Genomic DNA, 26,053 nt, shown 5'->3' with positions numbered 1-26,053 from the left:
AAGGGCACACAGCATTGGAGCTGCCAGCCTAGGCTCGCTTAGAAACTTAGAACCAGGCTCAGGCGACAAAAGGCCTGGTGGTCAAAGAGCAGAGTTTGTTCCTCTCCCAGAGGACTGTTCTCTCAGGATGATGCCACTGCTCCCATTCTGAGCCAGGAAGGTACATCTGGCAGGGTGTATGGTCACATCCCTTCAGCTTGAGATCAAAGCAAGTGGTTTTTTGGGAGGAAGGGGGTTTGTTTTTGTTTTTGGTATCAGGAATCAGACTCAGAGCTTTGCACCTGTCAGGTAGGCACTATACCACTGAGCTACTTCCCCAGCAAAATAATAATTTTTTTGATTGGTGGAAATGCTGGATATTGAATCCAGAGTTTCAGGTATGACAGGCAAATGCTATATCCCTAAGCTATACCCCAGCACTGGTGGGTCCTGAGTGCCTTGGGCCTCTGCAATAACCCAGGCAGCTAGTCCTGCAGAAAGATGCTGTCCTGCTCCTTGCCTTTCAGTAATGGGTGTAGCTGCTAAGTCTTACAGCTGTCTTCACTGCCGCCACTCTCCCAGACAGCATCTGCAGTGAATGGGGAGAGGCAGTGGAGAATCAGTCTGAAGCCACTGAGGACAGCAGACCTCCAAGACAAACAGGACTCCTTACCATCCCAAGGGACTCTGGGTAGGGACTGGTACAAAGAACAAAGAGCTCCCCTTTCCCCTTCATTCTTTCCCACCTGCAATATCTCTCCTACCTTCTGGATCCATCATGCCAGGTTTGTGGATACTGCCTTCAAAGAGTCTTCAGTCTTCTCCAGTACATGTACAGTTCTTTTGGCCTCTATGCCCCCCCCCAACCTGGTCCATAACACTTCCCCCTTACACCGCAGAGAGAAGAGTCCCAGAAACAAGGTCTCTGCCCCACAAAGATCTTATGCTGAAAGCTCTCCAGACCTGGAGCTAAAGCTTAGACTCCTAGGAGCCCTGGACAGCTTACTTGTGCCACTGAATTTGCAACTGATCCAGCTGGATCTTTACTCCCATGTCCCCAGTGCCCAAGCTTCTAACCAGATCTTCTCCTTCCCCTTTGTCCTGCTTCTGCATCATGGCCTGGGAAATCCTGAGTTCCACAGCTTCCACCCAGAGCACCCCACTCCAGTGTGACCAGGTCAGCTGTGGCAGCAAACAAACTGAATCTACATATGCAGTAGTTGGGGGGGTGGGGAGAGTGATGGCAGCTACACAAACAGGTAAATCGTAGGCATCTGAGAACAGAAGGCATGCTCAGAGAAAAGGCAGCCAACCTGCTGGAACTGGCCTTCGGACACGCCATCACGGTAGAAGATGATACGGGTGGGCTTGAAGCGCGTGGACTTGTAGAACTGGATGAGGAGTTCACGCACCATGGCAGCCAGGTCCTGGATGATCTCCTGCCGGTGCTGCTGCACACGTACAGTGGCGCAGTAGCGGTTGGGGTGTGCATCCATGCTGCCCACGACCTGCAGGAAAGTACAATGAGCACCTGCAAGGGTGCCTGGGGGTTGTATGTTCTGGGCACACGCTAGTGAGTATCCTGCACATGGGCAGCGTTGTCTCAATTGGACCTGTGATGGCAGAGTTGGGAGAGCTCGTTTCTTTGCTTTCCCTGAATGTTTGGCAAGAGTGCTTGCTTACATATTCTAAAGAATGAAAGCCTGGGGCTGGGGATTTAGCTCAGCGGCATAAGCGCCTGCCTTGAAAGCAGGCAGTCGTGAGTTCGATCCCCGGTACCGATAAAAAGAAAAAAGACCAAAAAAAAAAAAAAAAAAAAAAAAAAAAAAAAAAAAAAAGAATGAAAGCCTGACTTAAGGCACACTGTAAAAATAGGTGATTACTCAGAGAAATTTATTCTGCTTGTGACCAAAGATGGTTGAATTAATCTGTCTAAAGAAAGCAACCAGTAAGTATCCCTGTTTTTTTTAAGGCAACTGCTTTTCCAAAGAACCACCTGCAATACCACACACAGCAGTCTCCCACCCTATTTTGACTCTAGGAGGGTGGGCTGACGTGAAGGCAAGCTGGATCTGTGAGCTGTCCTCTGAAAGGCAATCAGACGGAGTGTAGGAGGAAAATGAGTGAAAAAAGGGAATCCAGGAGGCCTATGAGTACCTTTGTCAGGAGAGGAGAGCACCAGGCACACTTAGCGACTCCAGGTTGCCCCTCCACTTCTAGGTGGAGGTCTACTTCCTCATGAAGCCTTACTGGAGGGGCTTCTTTTCCTGAGGCATTCTCCCAGACTCCTGGTCCTCTGTCCTGCCTGGAGCTATAAGTTTTCTTCCAAATCAAGTGAAAATAAATAAACCTTAAGGTACTTAAAGTCAGTATGAACAGAAATAATTTAACACACAGGTATCTGTTGCTATGGAGAACTATAGAGGTAAAGACACAGATTTCTCTGTTTTTGGAAACTTGGAAAGTTTTGAGGTCTAAGACTCTAAAACCCAGACATCAGATTCAACACTGCATAGTATTTGTCCAAGAAAACAAAAGCTAACAGGGAACAGTGAGGCAGGAAGATGACAAGAGCACATGCCAGTGCCAGACAGCCTCCTGGCTGTGTGCTGACCTAGCTGGAGATGCAAGAGTCCTGGCTTCTACTCTATACACAACTACTAGGTGACCTGCTGAGCTGCCCTTCCAGAGACACTTGGCCAAGTGAGAAGTGCTATTCACATAGGATGTGTGTGGAGCCAAGTGACAGCAGCTACCTTACTGCTGACTTCACAAAAGGGAGTGTGACTCTAAGTAACATCTGAACTCAACCCGTGTATATTATACACATAAGCACACAATATGTAAGGTAGTTTTATTCCACCAAGGACAGCCTATCTGGTTCTCTCATGTTCTCAACCCCTCAGACTGACTATATAGTGACACTAACGTTTTCTCAGCAAATACTAAGTGCCAGCCTGGAAGACCCCCAGGTACAGAGCCACTGGGTCCTAATTTCTGCCCTACAGCCCAGTGCTTCTGAGGCCAGGGAGGCCAAGGAACATACAAGACAACATTCATGGGGTGGGTCCTGGGTCATTTCAGACAAACAACAATTTAAAAAAAAAAAAAAAAACAAAAAACAACTTCATGTTTTCTTCCTTTTGCTTAGCCACCCAGCCTATAGTCAAGGCACCTGGGGAGCCATGCATGGTGACATATACCTTTAATTTTAGCACCGAGAGAGGTTAGGGCTGGAAGATTTCAAGTTTGAGCTCAGGTTGGACAACTCAGAAAGACCACATCAATAAACAGTGATAGGGATAGGATGTAGCTCAGTGGTGGACCATTCCTGGGTTTGTTGTCCAATAAAATCACTCACTCAACTCAATCAATCAATGGAGAGACAAGGGGACTCAAGTCTGACACTCTTTGTGTCTTACATGCCAAAGTTTAAAACCTGCACTGGTAGCAATGTATGGTTTGGTTCAGCCCTTTAGAGAGAAGGCCACTGCGATGGTAACACTGTACCCTCTTACAAACAACCAGTGTGGCTGCTAAGCATACCGCCTAAATGGACAGAAGATGGCAGGAAACCCTGCACACCATGCTGGACCTGGGAGACCTGAAACTGCTGTTGCCACCCAGACAGTCTCAGCTAAAGATGGTCCAAACTCACTGTGGATGGCATCAAGTCACTTAATTCATGTAGCTTCTTAGAGCCTATTTTATGCCATCTTCAGTGTCCCTGTACTCTCCGGTTTGCCATGTGTCTAGACTTCATCAAATGAGCAAAGCACTATGCCCTTCAGGAAGAAAGCCAGGCCATGTGGTTGCAAAGGGAGTATAAGCAGCTGAGGTTCCTGCCAGGCAGCATGTCACCAAGCAGGGTGCCTCAAGGACAGTGTGGATACTCACTGCAGCAATTGAAGGCTTCTTTCCATCCCCAGCAGGTGGGTGAGTGACATCCGCTCCCAGAAAGATGACAGGCTGCTGGAACACAGGAGGCCTGTTGGGGGGAAGAAGGTGTCAGCAGCCAAGGTGTGGGACACAGCTTGACCTCTGAAGACATGAGTTACTTCTGTCATTTTGTAGGTGGTAAAAAAACAAATATAGTAGTCATGTTTTTAACAGTATTTATCTTTAAAGACATACATAAACTTCACAGAAAAAGTAACACAAAGTGGTTCTAATAACCCAGGAAGCATGAGAGAGGTAGGGTATATCTCAGACAAAACTGGCTGGGGACTGATGGCTGCTGAAGCTGGGGTCAGGCACATCTGGTTTCACCATTTCATACCTTCTACCTCTACATAGGGGAAAATAAGTCTCATGACTTAGGTGTGGCTCAGCAGCAAAGAACTTGCTTAGATTGTGTAGAATGGACAGGCCCTGACTCCTCCCAGAACCATTTAAAAAAAAAAAGCCCCACAGCATTCTTCAGCCTTCAGTTAGTTGGCAGCCAGAGGCTACCGCAAGGTTTCTCTGCTTCTTACAGTGTTGGGGTGGGGGGATAGTGTCTTTGGCCTCCATCTACTAGGTGCCCAGAGCACCCCAAAGCCCTGTACCCAAATGTTTCCAGACAGGACCCGATATTCCAGCAGAGAACTTGCTGCACTGCCCAGGGTCCCTTCCTGGGAAGGATGTACAGGTAAACTAAGCAGTTTTGCCACAGAAGACCATGGCGTGATTGCTCCTGCGTGATGAATGCTTTCAAAGGAGTGGGCTCATCATTCAGTCCTTCCGCTGTTATCATTTCCACATTGACTGTTTCCTGGGAGAAGTCACAGGGCTCTGTGTCCTACTTTTGTGTTTCCCCCACCACTGCACACTGCCCTGTGGCTGCCAAAACTGTACCACAGCTGGAGTTTGATGTGCTGTGTATCAAAAGGGTACAGCTCCCTGGCCAGTCCCTATCTGCCTTCTGAGTCTCAGGTCCATCCTTGGTGCCAAAGAAACCCCACCCTTCTGAAGGGTGAGCTGGGATTGCCTGTCATAGAGAGAACCAAACAAGGGTGACATCCTAGGCAGGGGAAGCAGCTACAAGAGCCCCCATTGAGTGATGGGGCAGGCTATTTCTCCTTCCACCAACAGTGTTCCAGGGTCACCCCCATGGTGCTATCACACAAAAGGCTCCTTGCCTGCATTGCTTCAACTGCTCCTGAACGATTCATTCCCTACGCCAGGAACAGAAAGGACCCAGGCAGCAGGCGAGAAGACTAAATTTTTGGTGGAAGACCAAGGATAGGCACTGGCTCATACATATGTCACAGGTCCTGTGGCCAGAATCTACAGGGGACATGTGAGAAGAGCCACCATGAGCTCCTCCAGCCTGCCTGCACAGATACCCTTCAGAATGCACTGTGGTCATTTTCCTACTTGGCAGAGAGCCAGGAGGTAGGAAGGGGATTCCCCACTTCCTGATCACCTTCTCGAGTAGAAGCAGCTGTTCAGTGCCCCATTTCAGCTCTGTGTGAGGGCTAAGTCACATACAGTGCTCCAGGTGGCCTCACGCTTGTTTGGGGGGAATGCAGGGGCTGAGACATCTGCTGCATATTGCAAACACCCTCTTCAAGTTAGTCTCAGTGAGACTCCAGGAGACCATGACAAAGTCTCACCGGACAGGGCTTGACAGCTGCCCCAGACTCAGGCGCTGGTTGTACCCCACCACTGCATTCAGTGAGGAGGCCTAGCCTACAGAGATGGGAAGGTCTCCCCTTTGGGCCTTAGGGTGATTCCAAACTTGCCTGGGGCTCTACTCCCTGGGCACTTGCTCACCCCTTGGGGTGCCTGGCAGAAGACAGTTACTTGCTTGCTTTTAAGGTACAGGCACTTGAATGTGCCCTGCAACGACTGTCCTCACAATTACCATCTTTAAGAAGGCAAATGGTTTGGTAAAGAGCAGACATTGGGGGTGTGGGCTTTCAGTAGACCTGAGCCTGGGATCTCCATCCTACTAACCATTCTGGGGAAATGGTCAGTGCATTCCCCTGTGTAGAGAAGGAAGAAGGAATCAGAAGCCACAGTGCTGCATACCCAGCATGGTTTCCTCATTCACACACAGGTGTGATTCACCTGAAACAAGCGGAAATAGCCTGTCCTGACTCCTTCCCCACCCTTACCCTGCACAGGAGCTCCCTGAATTAACCAAGCTGGACAGCCTCCCAGACTCCTCCCACGCAAACTGCATGCTGCCATGGCAACAGGACTCCTCTCTGGAAGTCTCTAATGACCACAACCTCGCCTGAGTCTCAGTTATCATCAATGCAGCTCATTAGTATCTCGAGGCAGAAAACTTCCCTGGGTGTCCAGGGCCCTTCTGCCTCTGCCTAGCTTCTGCTGCCACTGCTAATACCCATGGGCTCAACCCTGTACTTCCCCAGGGTTCTGGGTCAGACTCTCCAGCTGTATGCTGAGGATTCCCTGATTCCTCCTTGGCCAGGACCTGGGCTTTGGTCATGCCCTTCACTGTCTTCCCTGGGAGCCCTGCGTAGGACCCAGTCTAGCCCCTTACCCACAAGCACTGCCCACCTACTCCAGAGTGCAGGCCAACAGCAAGGGAGCTCTTTTAGTCTCTTCCCTTCCACCCACCGCCCACAGACCCTGGGCCAGGACTATGACCTCTCCCTAGGCCCACCTCAACCTGATCCAGGTCAGCAGCCTTTCCTCAGGTGGTTGAGACTCTTCACCCCACTTCAAAGGGCACCATATTTGGTCTTCCAGAACACAGTTGAGGAGGATTGGCCCACAGTTGAGGAGGGTATGACCCCCTCAGCCAGTCCCATGTTAGCTGTCCCGTACCTACAATCTGCTCACCTGCCCCAGTTCCTCACCCTCCTGAATAGAGCTCATCCCTCTGCATGGGAACACTGCTCACCTGTCTCTGTTAGCTGCGATGTTTTTATGGACTCTTGTATGGCCTCCTGCACCAACGAGCTATAACTTAAGTCCCTATGCTCCCTGTTTAAGGCCCAAATTCCTTGTATTCAACAGGTACCCAATATAGAATCTGTTAACTGGTTCTCTGCCTCATGTGTCCTCATCTGTTCCCTAGGAGCTATGTGAGTGGAATGTTCGCCCTTCTGAGTTCAGCTTGTCTGACTGTATTAGCATACCACCACCTCACTAATTCAATGGGCTCCTCCTAGTCACCAGTGTAACTCAGCAGCGTGCTGAATTCTAGGCCCTAATCCAGAGCAGCTGGAGTAGATGCTGGTCAGGTGGTCTGGTGACCCTCAAGGGCTAAGGTGCTGGAAGCTTGACTTCCACTTAATGGCAGAGAGAGGTGGGGCTCAATGGAAGGTGACCCAGCTACCACCGCATAGTAGTTAGATGGTGAGAGCTGTCGCCTGTGACCCTTGCCAACATGTTCCTGCTACGGGACACTGTTGAACAACTGGCCCTCTCAAGAGGCCCAGGCTGGCACTGTGCATTTGGATATCCAGAACTGTGAAAAAAAACAAACCTCTTTCTCATCCTTTTCTTTCTGAAGTGCCCAGCTTCAGCTGGGAGTGGTGGCTCACGCCTGCCATCCCAGCACTTGGGAGGCTGTGGCAAGAGGATTGCAGCAGGCCTGGACCACACAATGAGTTCATAGAGACCTGAACAACACAGAGACCTGGTCTCAAAGAGAGAGAGAGAGAGAGAGAGAGAGAGAGAGAGAGACAGACAGACAGACAGACAGACAGACAGAGAGACAGAGAGACAAGAGAGACACAGAAGCAAAGAAAAAAAAAGGAAGAACAGAACAAGGAGGGAGGGAGGAAAGAAAGGGGAAAAAAACAGCTTCAAGTGTTTCTTTGTAGCAAAGAAAGGGACCAAGATACTAATTTTACCCAGGGCAGGACGGTGGGCTGCACACAGGTGGCTCTCACCACTGCCTGTTTTCCACATCAGTGAGTGAAGCAAGGACTGCCTACAATCTTCATAATTACCTCTTTGACTCTAAGACAGTTTGAGTCATTGAACAGTCTGTTTTCACAACTGTGTGTCATTCCTATGGGTCTTTAAAAGACAAAATCACCTCAACAGTATCTGTCATCATGATAACTGCTCCTTTGCCTGCGTCAAGAGGCCGGAAGGCTCTGAAGGCAGGCAAGCACAGACCTTGGCCTTGCCCTCCGACACTCAGACATTGCCAGGCCTACACAGTGTCCGAGGAAGGTGCAGTTCCGCTGTCCCAGTCACAGACCTCTGAGGCACACTGGCAGGTGGGACTGGCCAGGGACCTATCAGCAGTGGCTCCCACATGGAGCTCCTTAGTTCAGCATGCTCTGACAGGTACTCAGCAGCACTGATGCCCAGACATGCATGGGAAGTAATAAGGTCTACACATTACCTCCTGCTCCAGGTCCAAGAGGTGGAAACACACATCTCCTGGCACTCCAAATGTGCCCCTGCTTAGTGTCACTCACCCACACACTTCTGAGCAAGTACAGGGGAACAGGAAGGAATACCTGCTCTGGTCCTACTCCCCAAAATCATGAACAGCCAAGATCCATGCTGACCTTCCAGAGCTGTTACGTCCAACACAGCACTCAGCTGTGGTAAGTGTCTCTAACCCCTTGGGTACCAGACCCTGTACCAACAACATTCAATGAATTGTTCCACACATGGGCCTTACCTGCCCTGGGGCAGCAGGATGTTGTTGACACCTCCCAATTTGACATTGATCTTCAGGCAGAGGTTGGACAAGGTCTGTGGCGTGGTTCTCTGCACATTCTTCATCTGCACACACTGTGTGGCCATCCCCAGTACTGTGTCTCCCACACGCTTGACCTCAGCTGTGGAACACAGAGACACATACATCACAGTTTCCCTTAGCACCTTCCTGAGCTGGCCTCTTTGCCCTCTTGACACCTCCTTGAACTGCACTGGTACAAGGCCTGATGAATGGGTCTTGGGTCCAGGCAGCTGCAGTCATTCTGTAAGGAGGCTCACTGGTACATGGAGCAGGCTCAGCTCTGAGCGGAGTCATGCTTTGGCACTGCCATGAACCAGAGCCCATCCCACCCTTCTCAGGAAAGGAAGCCTGGCAGGTGCATCTCATTCCTCCAATCTGAGAACAAAGACAACTGAAATGACTTGTCCTGGGCCAAGGGCGGGACAAGCAGAGCTCAGCAAGAACCAAGGGATTGGCATTCCTCAGCAGCAAGGATGCCTTACATTACAGCACGGGCTCAAGTAGTTAAAAATAAACACTGTCATTCTCAAAATTCTTGGCAAATACAGATCTGACATCAAAGAGCTTGGCAGGCCCATAGCACCTCTCTCCCCAGATTCTTACACAGAACAGCTGGTCACTGCCCCAGGGCAGCTCTGTGGAAACAGTGACTCCAGGGTAATATTAATAGCATGTCAACACCAGCGGCTTTCTTCTTCCTTCTTTTATTGAAAGTTGAACTTGGAAGGAGAGAAGTGTGGCTTTCATAGGTCTGTAACCTGCCTCTGGCTGGGTGAGAATCCTACTAGCAATATCCAGATTCAGTGACTTCCTTCTGCCTTGGGGCCCTATACCAGAGGCTCTCACACCCAGTCCCCAAACTCCTGCAGGAAGCCAGCGGGTTCCCACTGTGTTGCAAACAGTTCTCCTCTTGCTGCAGCTGGATCTGCATGGCCTGAGGGTTCCCTACTACCTTGGGCTTCCTGAGCAGAGGGCTGTGTTCCATTTAGCTCTGCATTATTTGAGGAGCTAGACACTATCGAAAGAGGTCCATACATTCAAGCAACTGCCCTCATAAAGGATTTGTTTTTGTTTTTGTGTCTTTTGTCTTTTTGAGACATGGTCTCATTATGCAATTCAGGCTGACCTTGAGCTCACTTTGTAGCTGAGGCTAGTCTAGAACTCACAATGATCCTCCAGCCTCAGCCTCCCTGAGTGCTGGGATTACAGGTGTGTGCTACCACACCCGGCTATCATAAAGGATTCTGAGGAATTTCCAGAGAATTACAGAGATTACAAATGTCAGACTGAGTCCCAGAGACACAGGAGTTGTTGCTGCCATCCTCAGAAGCACTCTGGGTGCTAGGAGATGCTCCTCCCTGCCCAAAAATTCTTATTGTATGGTGGATATGACACTCACTCTCAAGAGAAATTCTGTGCAACCAGAGTGTGCCAGCTATCCAGGATGGTGGACTCCTATAAGTCACCGATGGGTAAGGGGCCAGAACCACTTCTTCCTCAGGCTCTGGAATGGGCCTGAAGCAAGCACTCCTGAGTGGCTGCAACCACACCTGTGTAGACCACTTTGGCTCCCAAAGCCAATGGAAAAGCAGGCACCTACCGTACACAGGGGTTTTGCCAGGCAGGATGACCACTACCAGCTGAAGGCCAGCGTATGTGTTCTTTAGATGCCGGAACATGGGCTCCACACTGTCCGCACCCTGCGCGTATTTACAGAAGCACGGCTGGCCCTGGATTGGCATGCCTGCATCTCTTGAGATCTTTCTGAGCTGCTCTGTGAAGGACCTGAAGGAGAAGGTCCATTTTGTTAAAATGCACTGCAAGTGGCAGAGTTGAGACCAACCAGAGGATCAAATAAAGGGCATAAGCTAAATGAAGCCAAAAGCATGATTTTGTTTCTGCTTTTTTGGTTGATGAGGATCAAATGCCTTGTGCTTGGCAGGAAAGGACTCTACCACAGCAGCCTCTGCACTGCCACCCCTCCCCCACACCCCTTGCACAAGCTCTGTAGAACAATATACTGACAGCTACGTTCTCCTTATGGACAATGATAGCAAACCTTTTAGAATATTCAATGATAAAAACAGCTTGATGTAACATATGTGCTGTGGGTCACCCCCATTGTTTATGGGGGTCAGATTTAAGTTTAAAATCTAGGCAAACCCAGATAACAAAGTGCATCTCCTAAATTATATCAGCTCCAAGAAAGGCTTAAATTACAAAGTATCTACAGAGGAAACAGAAAAGGCAGTAAGACAGCTGCATCATGATAAAACGGCACACTTCAAGTGATATTCATATTGCCTCTCATTGTGACACCCAGCTGTGCAGAGGAAAGGTTCTGTACTTCACAGGCTACAACTGCCCTGAGTGAAGGGAGGACACAGATTTTCACAGGTGAATGGCAGGCCCTGTCAAGAAGGGAGGGAAGATTACCAGCTCCTACTCCTTCTAGATGTTCCCCTTACCCCACTTAGACTTGATGGCAGGAGAAGCAGCAAAATGGCCCAGGTGCCAGAACAGTACAACACAGAGCCCTACCAGCAGAGTGGGGACACAGACCCACAGCTTCTATACTAAGCTTAAGCATAAAGATCATATTGCCCTCTACAATCAGGGTGAGCATACTGCAAGCCAACCTCGCCAGTCAGTGTTTAGTCTCCTACACATGAGAAATGCCTTGTGTTACAAAAACACACTGCATTTCATCTACACATTTGCATTTCATCTATACATGAACTGTCTCAGGGCCATTCAGCTCTGATTGCAAGTGGAAAGAGGGGACAAGGATGGGAGATGGCCAAGAGAGCTGCCCAGCATCTGAATTCTAACTTGTCTCCCAATCCTTTCTGTGCTCAGCATGGATGGCAGATCTACCATGGACAGCAGCCTCTGCACCGCCACCCCTCCCCCACACCCCTTGCACAAGCTCTGTAGAACAACCCTTTTTGCTGGAATGGTCAAGTTACTAGTTACTTTGCACCCAGAGAGAGGGAAGGAAAAGTTTTATTTTCCCTCATAATGCTGGCAAACAAGCATAAGCCATCAGACCATATGCTTCCACACACCAAGTGTGACAGGTTGTCCCAGGCTTCCCTCTGCTGCCTCCAGCTCTCCTAGCCTAGTGGCAGGAGGCTCCATCAACCAAAGCTTCCTCTCCTTAATCATTACCTCTGTGCAAGAAGAAAACACTTCCAGTCTGACCACCTTATTACTGCCATTCTGTTCTCACTTTTACCTCACTTAATTTACAGAAATATCAAGCTAAAGTGTATCATAATTTCAGTTCATTGAGTCCAATTTTCTCTTTTCTGTTTCAGCTTTATTTACCTATTTATTTAGAGACAGGCTCTTGCTAAGTTGCCTACACTGGCCCCAAAGTCCTAGTGTTCGTCACCATAGGTGGCAATGCCTGTTTTTTTTTGTCTTTTTCATTTTTATCGGTACCGGGGATCGAACTCACGACCGCCTGCTTGCAAGGCAGGTACAATGCCTGTATTTTTAACTTAGATATTGTTTTCTTCTGTTTGCAATTTGTGCTGTTTCTCCATACTCTCTCTGGTAGCAGTTCCAGGAGGAACTGGTATACTGAGAAGGCCACACTTCCCAGCTTAACCTGCCCAGCCAACTGCTCTCTCACCAAGAAAGACCGACAAACCCCCACCATGTGAACACCAAGTAGCCCACACACCCTGATAGACAGGCAGACAAGACTTCAGACAGCTTACTTTAGGTGGACTTCCGTGCACTGGCGCTGTGGTGCAAAGCATGCAATGGCCCACACCTTGATCTCGATGCCTGTGTGGAACTGTTTGTTTCTCATGTCCCAGACACCCTGGACAGGCGTGGCAATTGCTTTGTTCTATAAATAGCAAGGAGTTTAGAGTGAGAAAACATGGGCAACAGTCCTTTAACCCTGGCTTTGTCACTCTCACTGCTGGTTCCCCCTCTAACAAGTGGCTCCTGAGAGTAATAATTTGACCTCTGTGTCATCCATCTCTAGCTTGACTAATACTGCAGGCAACCTGCAAAAGTTTGCAGAATGGCTAAGTAGAGTTGAATGAAAAAGGAACAGAAAAGTGGTGGACAAGGGATGGATAGATGAATACATGGATGACAGGATGAACAGATAAGATAGCTGAGCAGAAAGCTGGATGGAGGATGGATGAGTAGATACACTGATGAGAGGCTTGGTGAAGACAAAGTTGGATAGATAGATTGGTAGATAGAGAACCAGAGGGAGGATGTATGGGTGTGTAACTAACAGTCTCAGAGTTCTGTTCAATCTCATGAATAGCCTAGAGGATCAGAGCACCCTACAATGCCACAGAAGTTTTCGTGTTGAACAGAATGCTGTGCCTTATGTTACCTATCTATTATCACTAAGACCACCTGGAAGGAAGGCAAGTCCAGCCCTCATCCCCATCCTCAGGTCCAGTGTGTGTACAGGCCAGCAAGAACTGAGCTTGGGACTCCTTTTCTCTGCCCATGCTTATAGCTATGACAGAAACGGAAGACAGTCTCATTTGGAAAGAGAAATAATCTGCTTAATCTTACCATCTTTTAATACCAAGGACCAGTCCCTGACATCCTCATCTAAGGAATCTCTGAAATGCCTTCCAGTGATGGTCCCACAAAGATTCCAGGTAGAAAAGGTGGTGCCATCTTAGGCCTGAGTGCCACTAAGAAACATGTGTCCAAGTTGCTGACACTACTTGCTTCCTTCTACACAAGACAGCTGCCAAAGCACATATGCACGCGCATGCACACACAGTGCATGGGATCTTCATAGGAAGGGGCTCTTTGTGACAGACTGTCCTGTGCATGTTACTGTCTGCCTAACAGATGCCAGGAGTCCACCCATCTGAGCTGGGATGAACAGCATCCCCAGATACCACAAGATGTCTCCTGGCTGTGAGCCCTACTACATCACTGCTTGCAGAAGGGAATTCACTTGTGCTAACGGTGGACACTAGGTGGGGGAGGTGATGAAAGAAGCACAGAGGGTCTTTCCTCCTGAGAAAATGTTTCTGGGGTCCAGAAAATTGCACTCTTTTACCAATATTATGAGTTATTTTAACCTCTGTGATTTAACCTCTGTGACTACAAGAGGGATTCTGTTTTCCAAACTACTCCTCTTTATTAAGAGTCAGGCTGCTGATGAAATAGAGGAAAGCAAGGAGTGTGACAGACCACTGGGACTGAAATCTTCATTTTACTGTGCAGGGCCCCGGGAACCAGCCTCTTCTCTTTGTGGGACCTCTTCACTCACTTGTGGCAAGGGAACAAAGCAGTTTCCCTTTGGGCTGGGGGATGAACAGATGCTGTGTCTACAGTGTCAGGGCTGCAAGGTATACAACCAGCAAGGGGAGACAAAGGTCCCACTCAGAAGTCCCCTTCAAGAGAAGAGCACCACCAGGCCACAGCAGACACAGACACTTCAACATAGATACTGTGCAACCACCAAAAAGAATGGGGCACATCATGTACTAGGTATGAAAAAATATGTAACAATTTGTGGGTGGTTTTGCAAAGGAGAAAGATGACACCAATTGTTTCCTGGGAAGGGAACTGAGCTGGGAAAAAGAAGCTTTTTGTGTAATTCTTTTATAACTTTTGAATTCTAAAGCATTTAAAAATGAAATGTGAGTTCCTGGGTTTTAACCCCAGCAATGTAAAAACAAAATAGAAAAAGAAAAGAACTTTAATTTTAAAAATGAAAAAAAAATTAAAACAAAGTAAAATTCAGTAGATGAGCAAGCAAAGCCTGGTAGAACCTTCCCTTGAACTCAGCGACTGAGGAGAAAGTGCTTCTGATGCTCAGGTCCAACAAGCCTGAGCATCGCCTCCTGCTCTGTCACTAGAGCCCCCTCAGAGGAAATGATGAGTCCCTTTCTGTGAGCCCCACAGGTTTACTGGTCAGGATCTCCAGAGGTTACAGTGGCAAAATACTAACTGTGATGCTTTCTATCGAGTACCTAAAAAACAAAAGTTAAAAAACAGAAAAATAGGATAAGCCCCTAGAAAATAGCTCTGCGCTTATGGAGTGCTTAGCACATGGGGAATGACCTCTTTTAAACTGTAAGTGGGATTTTTTTTACATTTTGATGGGATCTTCTAAAACACTCACAACAATTCTTAGAATCTTTCTAAAAGTCCAAGAAAGCCATGTCTTTATGAACCTGAGACCCTCACAAGGGCAGCCCAGAGTAGGAGAAGCCTATACACTGCCCAGGCTCTGAGAGTGCAGGACCCACACAAGCTAGATCCAGGGACTCCACCAGTACTCTGCAGATTCATTTCCTCTGCTCCTTGCCCTCTGAACTTACCCTGCCCCCATACAGGATGGAGGGCGGCTGTAGGACCCGCCCAGTCACATCTGTCATCTCATCTTTCACCATGATTCCAAATTCACGAACATATGGGTCTGTATTGAAACTTGCACTTCGCATCTTGAAAACAAGAAAAAAAGCAAAAGCTCAAAGTCAGACAGTGCTCTGCAGCCCATGGCAACTACGTCTGTCCAGTGTCTGGGAGTGCCCGCCCTTGCTGTGCCATCCCATCCCAAGCCTGATCCCAAGGACATAGCCCTTACCAGTTTGCTGATCTCTTCTTGCCTATCAGGCGCTGACCTAGCAGTTGCTCTGATCATGGTTGAGGTCTGATTGTCCGTTAACTTTTTTATACATCTCTGTCCTGCCACTATGTTACAGACCTACGAAGAAGATACAGAGGGGTCAATACCTGTGCTGTATGTCAACAGGGAAGCAGGTAAGGGCCAGCACCCTGCCAAATAGTAGAGCTGCTCCACAGCCTTCTGGCTCACACAAAATCCTCTCTATGTAAACCAAACAGGATACAAACATGTTCGTGGGGTTGGGCCCAACCCAAGGTTCCTGGGCTCTCCCAAGTCTTCAGCAGAGATGAGCGTAAAATTTCAGTTAATGAAACTGGCTGCTTACCCTATCTCCAAAACAAAACAAAACAAAACCAACAAAAAATACCACTAAACAGAGAAACAAACACAGAACAAAAGGAAAGGAGAAAAAAAAGAGAGAGAGAAAAAACAAAACAAAACTAGTTGTTCAAGAAAAGCAAGTCTACAGCTAGCACAGTGGTCACCCTGTAATCCCAGCACTTGAGAGGCTGAGGCAGGAGGATGGTTGTGAGTTCAAGACCAGCTTGGCTACAAAGTGAACTCAAGGCCAGCCTGTACTGCATAGAGAAACCCTGTCTCAAAGATGAAAAAAAAAGGAAGTTTATTGCTGGACAGGACACTAGAAAAGTAAACACTCCAACCAAGAAGGCAGAAAAGTAATACTCAAGGAAGAATGAAATACATTTGTTAGTTTTGGTGTTTAACCTTTTAACAAGGACAAGAGTTTCTGAACAGCCTTAATGCTAGGTAAGAAACAATGAAGATTAGGCACAGGTCCTAAAGGACTGATTTTTTCTGCCAGACACATTATCCACACTTTATTTTGTCCTCACACCACTTTCACCAGAGCTGTCAATCTCAAACTACCACAGAGGAAACTGAGGCTCAGCAACATCCTCTCACTTGCCCAGTGTTTTCCAGTGGCAGGGATGACACAGTTGTGTTTCTTTAGGTTGCATGACCTGGCCCATCCATGTCTCTTCTCTGCAACAGACATACACAATAGGCACAAGCCACTTGCCTCCAAGGGAAGGTAGGTGTGTTTTTGCTCCTGTCCAACTTGTAAACATGGGAGGTGGGGGTAACGCAGAACCAGCTTGTGCCTGTCCTTGAAGTACTGGGCCACCGTGCACTCCACTGTCTGCCCACTCTCCTGCTGCAGCGGGAACCTGAAGAACAAAGGGGCAGCTCAGTGAGAATATCTCAGGCTCCTCAGAACAGCCACTGGAGCCTGCTCAAACCTCACCCAGGATTGCATATCTGGGTTTGCTCTTCTAGGGTGACAGGTAGGAAGCCAAGTGCTCACACCAAGTCCTAGGAGTAAACCAAATCCTGTCCTCTAGATGACCTAGACGGTTTCAAAGTTCTCCAGTTCTCGTTTTCTCTCTACAGGCTAGAAAATAAAAAAATGCCTACAAGAATAAGATAGGCAAAAGAATAAGATAGGCAATAATCACAAATTATCCACACGCCTACAAGTTCCAAAAAGGATCTAGGACACACAAATCCAGAAAAAAAGGCACATTGGACTTGCCGCACACTACAGCAACTCTTTTAAAAGTCACCCTGAGACAAGGGTGCCAAGTGCCCAGAGGAAGCAAAACCTTTGGGAACAGGAGGATGGGAGTGAGCCAGGAGAAGCAGAAGGGAATGAGTTGGTGCCCCCAGCCTGTCCTACAAGACTGTGTCTACATTGCTGGGCAATCTGTTACCTGCCCAGGGAAAGGAGATCACAGGGGCAGACCCAGCTGGTCACCCCTGATGTTCCACAAGGCCCTGGAGATCTTGGTATTTCTAGTGCCTGGCAATAATGCAGGTATCTTCCATGGAAAGACCACAAGATAAACAAACAAGCCAGGACATAAGGTCCAAATCTATCACTTTGCCCAAAATGAACACTACTCTTTTGGGAGGAAAAGACAGCAAGGACTTGGACATTAATCTGTATTCTCAAAGTGATGAGACACACAGCACAAGAAGGATACTCCAGGCATGCTGGCAAGGGCAATCTAGGGCCAGGTACACTTGTAGGTTCACATGGTATCCACGGACACCCAGCTTTTCCTAGAATTAGCATGGGACAACATACTGCAGAGATCCTTCCCTCACCTATGAAAGTCCACTCCTTCTCAACAAGAGTAAATTTCAATGTTGTATTTGAGTTTATTTCAATAGGTAAAGTTTGGGATCCAGTGAGCCACACAAGGTAGAATATTGGCATTGTAGAATAGATTAAGATCTTCTTTCTAAGAAGATCAAAGTCCTAGAGTTTAGAAACCTGAGTGACAGGGAAGACCCAAGCCTACAGGAATGTGAAAATGGCAATCACTTACGTTTGGTGACTGGCGGGCCGCCGGGTCACATTGCAAACACGGTACTTCCGCTTCATCTGCCCACAGTGCGTTATCTCCACCTTTAGACCTGTGACACAGCACACCAGGCATCAGTGGCTATGCATGCCCAGGAACCCTGGCTGCAGATCCAGCTGTGCGAGTTCTGTTTTTGCTGCTGGGCTCACAAGGGGTGGTAACACCACACTGCTTTCTGAGGTTAATTCTAGGCCTCATGACTGAGATTTTGACATTCCCGACCCATTCTCTCGTTTCTGCCCCACAGGACAGGTGCACCTCCTTAGTCAACCATCATTCCTTCTGTGGAATGCGATATAAACATCTCTGATAATTCATCGATGGTTGTTACCTGCCACTTCCTCCATCTCCCTCTATATGGGTGGGAACAGGAACTCACAAGCACATGGACAAAGGGCCCTTAGGGGGCTCCCCTGCCCCCTGACCTGATGCAATAAAATGGCTCATTACCTTTAATTTCTTTGGTAAACTTTACCCTTTGGGAATCTGTCAGAGGTTTTTGTTGTTCTTCAATACTTTTAAAGTCCAAAACTTCACAAACAAATTCGATCACTGGCTGTGCCTTATAAAAAGCTGTTGCTGACACTGCAGGCAGGAAAAGACAAGAGACAGTGACAAAAATTGGCAGTGTCCATACCATGTTGAACATACAACAATCCTGGAGTGACTTCTGCAGACTAAGTACCTGGAAAGTAGGGAGACCAGGGAAGAAGACACTGGGTCTCAGTGTTTATTCGGCAGAGTTTACCCTTGGGCCTTTGAGACAGGAAACACCCAGACTTTTGTGTCCATGAGGCACAGGAACAAGCCCAGGCCAGGGACACCAGGAAGGGACTGAATGAGTCCACCAAGCTGCTCTCTGAGAATAAAACTAGCTTTAAAAACGTAAAGCCTACCCAATCAGGAGAGCCATAGGCATTAGATTTTCTTCTGGTATAGTATTTCAGAGATTTGCCATTCCTTATTTCATTTTCAATAAATATTTATCTGAGCAAGATATAATTTTCAAGCCTTTTCTAGAGTGTCTCATAGTAATTAACTCCAAACAAGAAGAGCAAATTCTTCCTTCTGATTTTCACTCTTATCTGTGGCAGAGAGGGAAGTGGGGGTCCCCCCCAAACAAACAACCAGATTCTCCTGAGACAAGGGAAGCAGCCACGCCCAAGCCTGGAGAAAAGAGCCATTGAATTGGCCCAAACAGCTGCCCTGCCCTTAGATGTCTCCAACTTGTGAAATCCTGAGACCCTACGACAGAAGCCAGGAGCACAGCCTGAACCTGTGCCCAGCACAACCAGTAGCATCCAGGGGTCTAGCAGCTTCTCAGCCCTGATTCATCTAGGGGTGGGGTTCTCCAGGGGGTCCTGATACCTGCCTAGGAACGACTGCTCTGCCCTCAGACACCACACAGGCATTTCCCAAAGCCATGTTTGGAGATGGCCACAAACTCTCTTCCCTTTCACCTGTTCCCCAAGCTATACTGCAACAAAGGCCCCACTTTGCTTACCATCAATATTCAGCATCATTTTCCAAAGAGAAGGTCGGACGGACTGATGGAAGCCAAACCACACTTCTCGGCCCCCACCAAGAGGGTTGGAGCAGCCCTCGGACGCGGTGAAGAAGGAGCGGCCCACAGGGGTGTACCTGCAACCCAGAGAGGCCCCACCTGCTCAGCTGTGCTGCAAGTGCCAGGCCCGAATCTGCTCTGCCCTACACACACACAGTGGCACTCTAGCTTCTTCCCTACAAAACTGCTTTTCCTTCCTGTATCCTAGCCTGTTTGACAGAACAGCTCCTTCAAGGCATGCTGTGTAAGCAGCAGCCCTGAGGACCTTTCTTGAGTCTCAGTGTCAATTTGAGCTGGCTGGGGCCCTGATATGGTCCTAGCACACAGACATGTGGCTCACACTCTGAGGGGATCCTGTGAATGGATTCAGGGCTTTAGGTGTACATGTGGAACACTCCTGGGTTGCTTTGATGTCTTCAACACCCTTGTGACTTCCTGTTAAAGACTGTAAGCTTATTTTCTGTCTTGTACCCCTTTTCAGGTTTCTACAGGATAAGGCCTCGCCAGCTTTGTAGGGACAGATGAGTATAAGCATTTGCTAAGTGCCACGACTATCAGGCTGAGGTAGCTGGACCAATCCAGTGGCTGCTAAGGATTGTGTAGCCTGGCATTCATTTCCTATTTCACTCAGCTCCTTTCATCCAGGGACTGAGGACCAGCAGGCCTAGTGAGCTCACTGCACTGGGGGCTTGAGCTGGTGCACAGGGAATAGTAAGCCAGCATGGGATTCATACCCAATTTCTGGGACATTACACACACACACGTAGACCCAAGCCATAAACTAACTGACCACAGTGTACCTCACCTATGGGTTACAGGAGCACCTGGCACCCAACCACTGGGGATGTGCCACAGGCCACAACTCCACAGGGTAGGCACACTGTTTAGTGGTGGTATTCCCCCAGGGGTGGGGATGCTGCACTGTTAATAAAATCATGGAGGTGGCCCTTTTCATTTTCTGCCTGAGGTATGCAAACAGTGCCTCTGTATCCATCGGTCTTCTGAAATGAAAATAGCATTTCCTCCCTGATTGTAAAATTAATGTAAATAATCCAAAGGAAATTCAGAAAACAAGAAATTTCAGTGATTCCTACTACTCAATTAAAAATATAGACATCTGGCAACCATCCTTCTGGACTGTTTCTGCTCCTGCCTGCTCTCCAAACCTATCAACAGTTCCAAGCAGTGACAGATTATATGCCAGGCCCCGCCAGAAGCGACAGCTGGCCCTAGATATGTTACTTCCATTCAAGCCTGAAGCTGCAGACTCCACAGTCCCTTCTAAATCTAGCACCTGGCTTTGGGGGTCTTCTTACATAGCCTTCCTTTCTTCTGCAGATCAGTGTTGAGTTCTGGAGAGTCACTGTGGAGCTGTGCTTCTGGTTTGTTTTTCTGCTTTCCACTAGTCCCTTCTCACTGTTCCTGAGATCCTACTAGGTACCACATCTAGGGGAGACCCTGGTATGAGAATCCCTGTGTGGAAGTGGTAAGCTGGCCTTGCTCCTCCATGCTGCTCTCCTAAGAAGCTGGTACAACCCTCTGCCCAGCTGATGGAGACTGATGTGCCACAGAAACATTCACCCACCCTTTCTCTTAGCAGTGCCAAGCATGGCAATCTCTAGTCACAAGATGATCGTCTAAAATAAAATAAGAAGTCTGAGGTATCTGCAGTGCTGCCCATAGTTATGAACAGGCATGGAGAAGGCCCTCTAGGATGGATGTGCAGCCAAGCACAACACCAGGGCATTATCACCATGAGTCCTGTGCATCAGGACAAGGCACGCAAAGTGCTGTCCACACAAGGCATATAGCATGAAGGCACCGGGACACAAGATGGGGAGGTAATCTTTTTGGGCTTGGTTGAAAATGCTGGTGGTTTTTATGTTAAATTTTCCCTGTTTACTTTTTACTGCAAAACATCCACATAGCCATGGCAGATAGGCAGATGATAGCCTGCCTATCCTGGGATACAGACCACATGCTTTTTAGTCACACCTGGCCCTTTGGTCCCACATGGCCCCCTCACCTCATGGATGGCAAATGTCTCATGACCACATCCAGGGCCTGGATCGTCTCAAAAGGGACACTGGGCAGCCGCCCCGAAAGTGCATCGTGTAACGCCTGCAAGCTCACGCAGGACACCCACTTGATGGATACCTTGAAGATTCTGTCTTTGCCTTCTCCTGGTAGCGTCACTTCCAGCTCCACCTGTGGAGGTTCAAAGCACACTAAGTGACACAAGTCACTTCCTCCTAAGAAACCACTGAAGACAGAGGATAATGGAAGTTGATTCTCAAACACTGCGGGGCTAAAAGTTCCCTATAGACCATTATCCACCACTGGCCACCTGTGGCTCCTGAGTTTGTGAAATGTATCTAAGAAGCTGCATTCCTAATTTTATCTACTTCTAATGAATGTACCTGTACAAAGTCACGTGTGAGTAGTGGCCAATCATACTGGACAGTGGCCTAACATGCACCCTCGGGTCCACTCACAGCAAACAACACACCCAGAACTTGCCCCTGTGAGGACTGGCCCTCACAGGCCCACTTCACTCTGAGCAATGTCTTCACCCTGTGACTTATGCCTGTACTTAAGGCTCACTATGGCACACACAAACTCTCTGGCAGTAATGGAAGCAACTTTGCAATCTACTGACGATACCACCAAATGTTTCTGAGATAGCTACATACTCTACCTGCCACGTGCAACACACCAAGTGAGGCAGATTTGTTCACATTTTATACAAACATACAAATGCTCAGATTTAAAAAGCAGTGTCAGACCATAGTGCTGTAAAGGGCAGAGATGGGACTGAGACCCAAGCTGGTCTACCACCAAAGGTTTTTCCCTGACATGTGATACTAGGGCAGGGCTGAGCAGTCACCCTCCTGGCAATATAACCCAGACTATGGCCAAACCCTGGGGCCCCGTGTCATACCCTCCTTCTGCAGTCTGCATCTGGAACAGCTCCCTAAATGAGCACCCAGCACAGCTCCACCCTCCTCAGGCCAGGTCAAGTACCATGTGAATGCTTGGTGTGCCTGTTTCCTTCTGCTCAAGTCCATCATCAAGGCCTCTACACAGATCCAGCTACAAGAGCTCTTTCCAGACCCACCTGTTGCACCTTGCTTGAACCTCACAAGAGTAATCCAGGTCCCACTGATACAGCCTGCACACCCAAGTTCCAGAAAAGCAAGTTCTTTCTATCTTTCTTGGCTTGTACCGGCGATACCCTCTTGCCCAGCAGAACTCAAGAGTTCCACTATATCTGGCACCCAAACTGGAAGTACCTATGGCCCATTCACAAGTGAAAGCAATAAAAAGGAGAGTGCTTCAAGGTGCTTCAACAAATAGCAAACATCTAACACTGGAAAAGAAAGGGTACTGCAGAATGATGTTTTCTAGACTTCAAAACTGGATCAAACAAGGCAATTTATATCAGGAGATACACGTAGGAGTAAAGGGTCAAACCAACACAAGTCATCAAGACAGGGAGGATGCTAGTAGGAAGAGAGCAAGCACAGGCCAGGAAGAGAACAGTGCTAGATCTCAACAGTATGTACATAGGATTTATTATTACTTTTGATAAAATTTACTAACAACCCATCATTTTTCCCTGCCCTGGTGTGGTCCTGAGATCAGAGCAGTGGCAAACAAAAGTGGTATCCCTGTTGGGGGAAGGGGGCAATTTCAGTATGGACTGGCAGACCTGACTTGCATGAAAGAAGTAACAGGTAGCACAGGAGAGGTTACTTTTCTACTACTGGAGAAACGGGACAGGTAAGAGTAAAAGAATAAATGAAAGCCAACATGTCGTCTCTCAATTACAAACCCAACTCACCAGGGGAACTTCACATCTATACATCTCTCCAGACATAAAGCATGTGTCTGAACATTTCATGAGTTAGTACTGATCAGATACTTGTTACTGTCACCCTTGTAAATGTCCCTGTAACCAAAGAAAGTTCCTCAGGGGCATACAAATACATGCTTAGGTTGTTAAAATCTACTCCAGTTCAATCTCTTCTTGGCTCTACGAAGGTTACAGGGTCTATACCAGTCTTTCCACCCCAACTCAAGGTGGAAAGTTCACCGGAAATATCATCCACCTGGGAAGGGTGGCCGGGGATCTCTGAAGAGTTGATCTTGTTCACAACCATGCTCCAAGACACTTGAATCTCTGGGTCTTAACAGAAATGCAGCATTGCAAAGGCTCCGACTGAAGTGCAGTTCTGTGGCCCCCATGGGCTGACCTTGGGCAGGAGGCTCCTTTCTACCCACAAAGCATTTGTGCCAGCTGTGATGCTGGTGTGCTATGGGAATGCTACAACTGCCACTTTCTGAAATGACCAACTAAAAATACCACCAAACAGCACCAACTCAGGGCCTGGACACAGTGAGAGGGCTGTGAGGTCAACCTCTCTGGAAAGATCAAAGGCTAAACCCCTCTGTCGGGAAATCATCGAAAGTGATGAGAAGATTGTTGTTTTTGTCCAGCCATAAAATTAAAAAATAAGGGAAAACAGCACTTTGAAGAACACAAAGAATTGTGCACACTCCCCAGGAGACAGCAAGTGCAGGGAGCAGCTGCATTCCCAGAGACTTCCTCATCCAGTACACAGCTGTTGGGCCACCAAAGCCCCACAGACACCTGGTCCCATCATTATGGAAGGAGCCACAGCACCAGCAGGCAATCTTGCTTGGCCAGCACGCTGAGCCCAAGGGAGGCGTCACATTCACTGTGCCTCCCAGGCCAGGCCAGAGCAACAGCTGTCAGGCTTTGGGCCACATTTCTTTCCCAAAGAGGGATGTGAAGGTCATGTCCTGCTTAAAGGTGCCCAAGGAGCTGCTATCTAAAGGTCTTCTGTGATTCTTCACAGCACCCAATCCTCCTGAAAAAGATCACTGCCCATTCTCCTGCCTGGTATCAAACCAGATTTGACCAGAGGTATACCACAAATCCAGAGGCATGCTGGCAGGTGTGGGAATGGGTGCTTGCTCAGGGCCAAGCAGCACATCCTAAGCATGCTGACAGGCACAGTACCAAGTGAGGCCAGAAGAGCAGATGAAAGCAAACAGAATGCTATTGTGTGTTTCCCAAGGGGGAGTCCCAGTACTCTCCTCCCTGTGTTCCATGTGCAGAAGGCTCCCTGCGAGGACATCCCTCAGCATCCCCAGCCACTTGATCTCTTCATGCCGGGTCAGCAGACAGCTGCAGGTCTCCTGTGCGCTCCACATGGCTAGGTCAGAGGTGAACGCAGAGGACAGCCATATGACCATCTCACCGGCAGTGAGTCCTGCCTCAATGGTAAACTGCTTCTGGGAAGGGTTTATGGCCTTCTGAGCTCTAAAATCAAGTCATACATCATGGTCACTTTACTGCAAGTCGCCTGGGAATTAAGTCCTGAGTTTTGAGTAATGTACAAACTCTGGGTCTGTCACCAACTAGGAAAATGAGGGTGTGGGCTAGGCAGCCACAGGGTCCATACAGAGGGTCCATACACAGGGTCTATACAGTGTTGGCCTCTTTTCACACTAGGGCTAGAAGTCAAGCAGACATATCTTAGGAGAGATTATGAACAGGCCTCGAAAGGAGACCCTGTCAAGTAGGAGATATGCCCAGACTACTCTGTTCAGAGACTAAGAAAGAGTCTCTGAACACCACCAGTCTCCACCAAGCCCCTAGGCAGACATTGGACTATCAGACACTTGAAGATTCACATGACCCGTTTTTCTCTACTGCAAAGAGAAAAGAGCAAATGTAAAAGAGAAGGCCACAAAAGATGGCACTTTGCTTTGCTATACAGTAGCCTGGGCACAGGAAAGGGGACAGATCTTTGTTAACTCTTAGATAATAGGGTGTGTTTCAGTGTCCTATGAATGTGGGAGGAATGCATCTGAAATGAAGACACCCCAAATAGCTGTGCACAAGGTCTGTAAGCCCTCTGGGGCTTAGTCTTAATGTCACAAGGACCAAAGTGGGCGAGATTCAACTCAGGACACACTGAGTGCCCACCAGATACCAGCCAAGTGCATGAAGGGCTACTGTGGGCACCAAGTGACCCAAATACGCTTCAGGCGCAGGCTAGGATGGTAGAGCAGTGACAGAAACCATTGTGCATGCCAAGTGCAAGCCATGTCCTGAGCAGCAGGATAAAAGGTTTCAAACCCTCACACCTCTGGCTGTGATATGGGACTAGACTGGCAGCCCCTAGAGCTGGTTGGAACCCCAGAGTCCCCAGGGCCATGCAGCACATGGCAAAGGTTGGGCTGCTCTTTTCAGGTGCATCTTTTATTATATTTGCTCCACTCTGCAAGTAAGGCTCAGTAAGGCTAGGTGACTAGCCCCAGATCTCACCACTAGGAAGGGTGATCCCAGGTCTGTTTCTACAACCATAAATCTTGACTTTGAACCCCTAAAGACTCCCATACCACTTCTTAGGGAAACTTTCTCATAGATCTCCTAATTTCTGTCTATAAGGATGCACAAAAAAAACTGAATACATTCCTTATGCTTTTCTATCACTTTAAACAAAACAAATGTGCATCGATAAATCTCAAATTCACAGCAGATTAACTTGCAAGGGGAAAGCCTGCTTTGCTCATCTGCATCGTCCTGAGGCAGCCTCCAACGCGGAATGCACTATCCACTACCTAGCACTGCAGTGATAATCCATATGCCACTGGTGACTTGGAATCATTATGAAACAAGGCTCCACTACACAGAGCCACAAGAGGTAATTTGATCTTCACCCAAACGTGCATATTCCCTCGTGTCAAAAAGAATTTAGTCCTGAGACTGTCAAGCCCTGCTAGAT

The 26,053-nt window shown here is 48.2% G+C and overlaps 1 protein-coding gene across 5 annotated transcripts in view; it reads right to left on the bottom strand.

The window, feature by feature from the left end:
* The window catches only part of Ago2 (argonaute RISC catalytic component 2), a 120,647-nt gene that overhangs the window by 21,031 nt on the left and 73,563 nt on the right, over positions 1-26,053 (bottom strand). For all 5 annotated transcript variants that reach the window (XM_063231018.1, XM_063231019.1, XM_063231017.1 and 2 more), the window contains exons 4-15: positions 21,259-21,440; positions 19,173-19,309; positions 18,119-18,253; positions 17,633-17,720; positions 16,321-16,468; positions 15,237-15,356; positions 14,971-15,093; positions 12,370-12,503; positions 10,242-10,426; positions 8,582-8,741; positions 3,877-3,967; positions 1,293-1,487 (exon numbers count right to left, since the gene is read on the bottom strand). In XM_063231018.1, the coding sequence (XP_063087088.1) occupies positions 1,293-1,487; positions 3,877-3,967; positions 8,582-8,741; positions 10,242-10,426; positions 12,370-12,503; positions 14,971-15,093; positions 15,237-15,356; positions 16,321-16,468; positions 17,633-17,720; positions 18,119-18,253; positions 19,173-19,309; positions 21,259-21,440 (1,698 nt within the window). The remainder of the gene's footprint in view (positions 1-1,292; positions 1,488-3,876; positions 3,968-8,581; positions 8,742-10,241; positions 10,427-12,369; positions 12,504-14,970; positions 15,094-15,236; positions 15,357-16,320; positions 16,469-17,632; positions 17,721-18,118; positions 18,254-19,172; positions 19,310-21,258; positions 21,441-26,053) is intronic.

This window comes from Cavia porcellus, unplaced genomic scaffold (assembly GCF_034190915.1).
Source record: "Cavia porcellus strain 051 isolate PalLab524CR breed Dunkin Hartley unplaced genomic scaffold, mCavPor4.1 scaffold_19, whole genome shotgun sequence".
Classification (NCBI taxonomy): Eukaryota; Metazoa; Chordata; class Mammalia; order Rodentia; family Caviidae; genus Cavia; species Cavia porcellus.
Note: the sequence above shows the minus strand (reverse complement) of the source record. Positions and strands in the feature narration are given on the sequence as shown.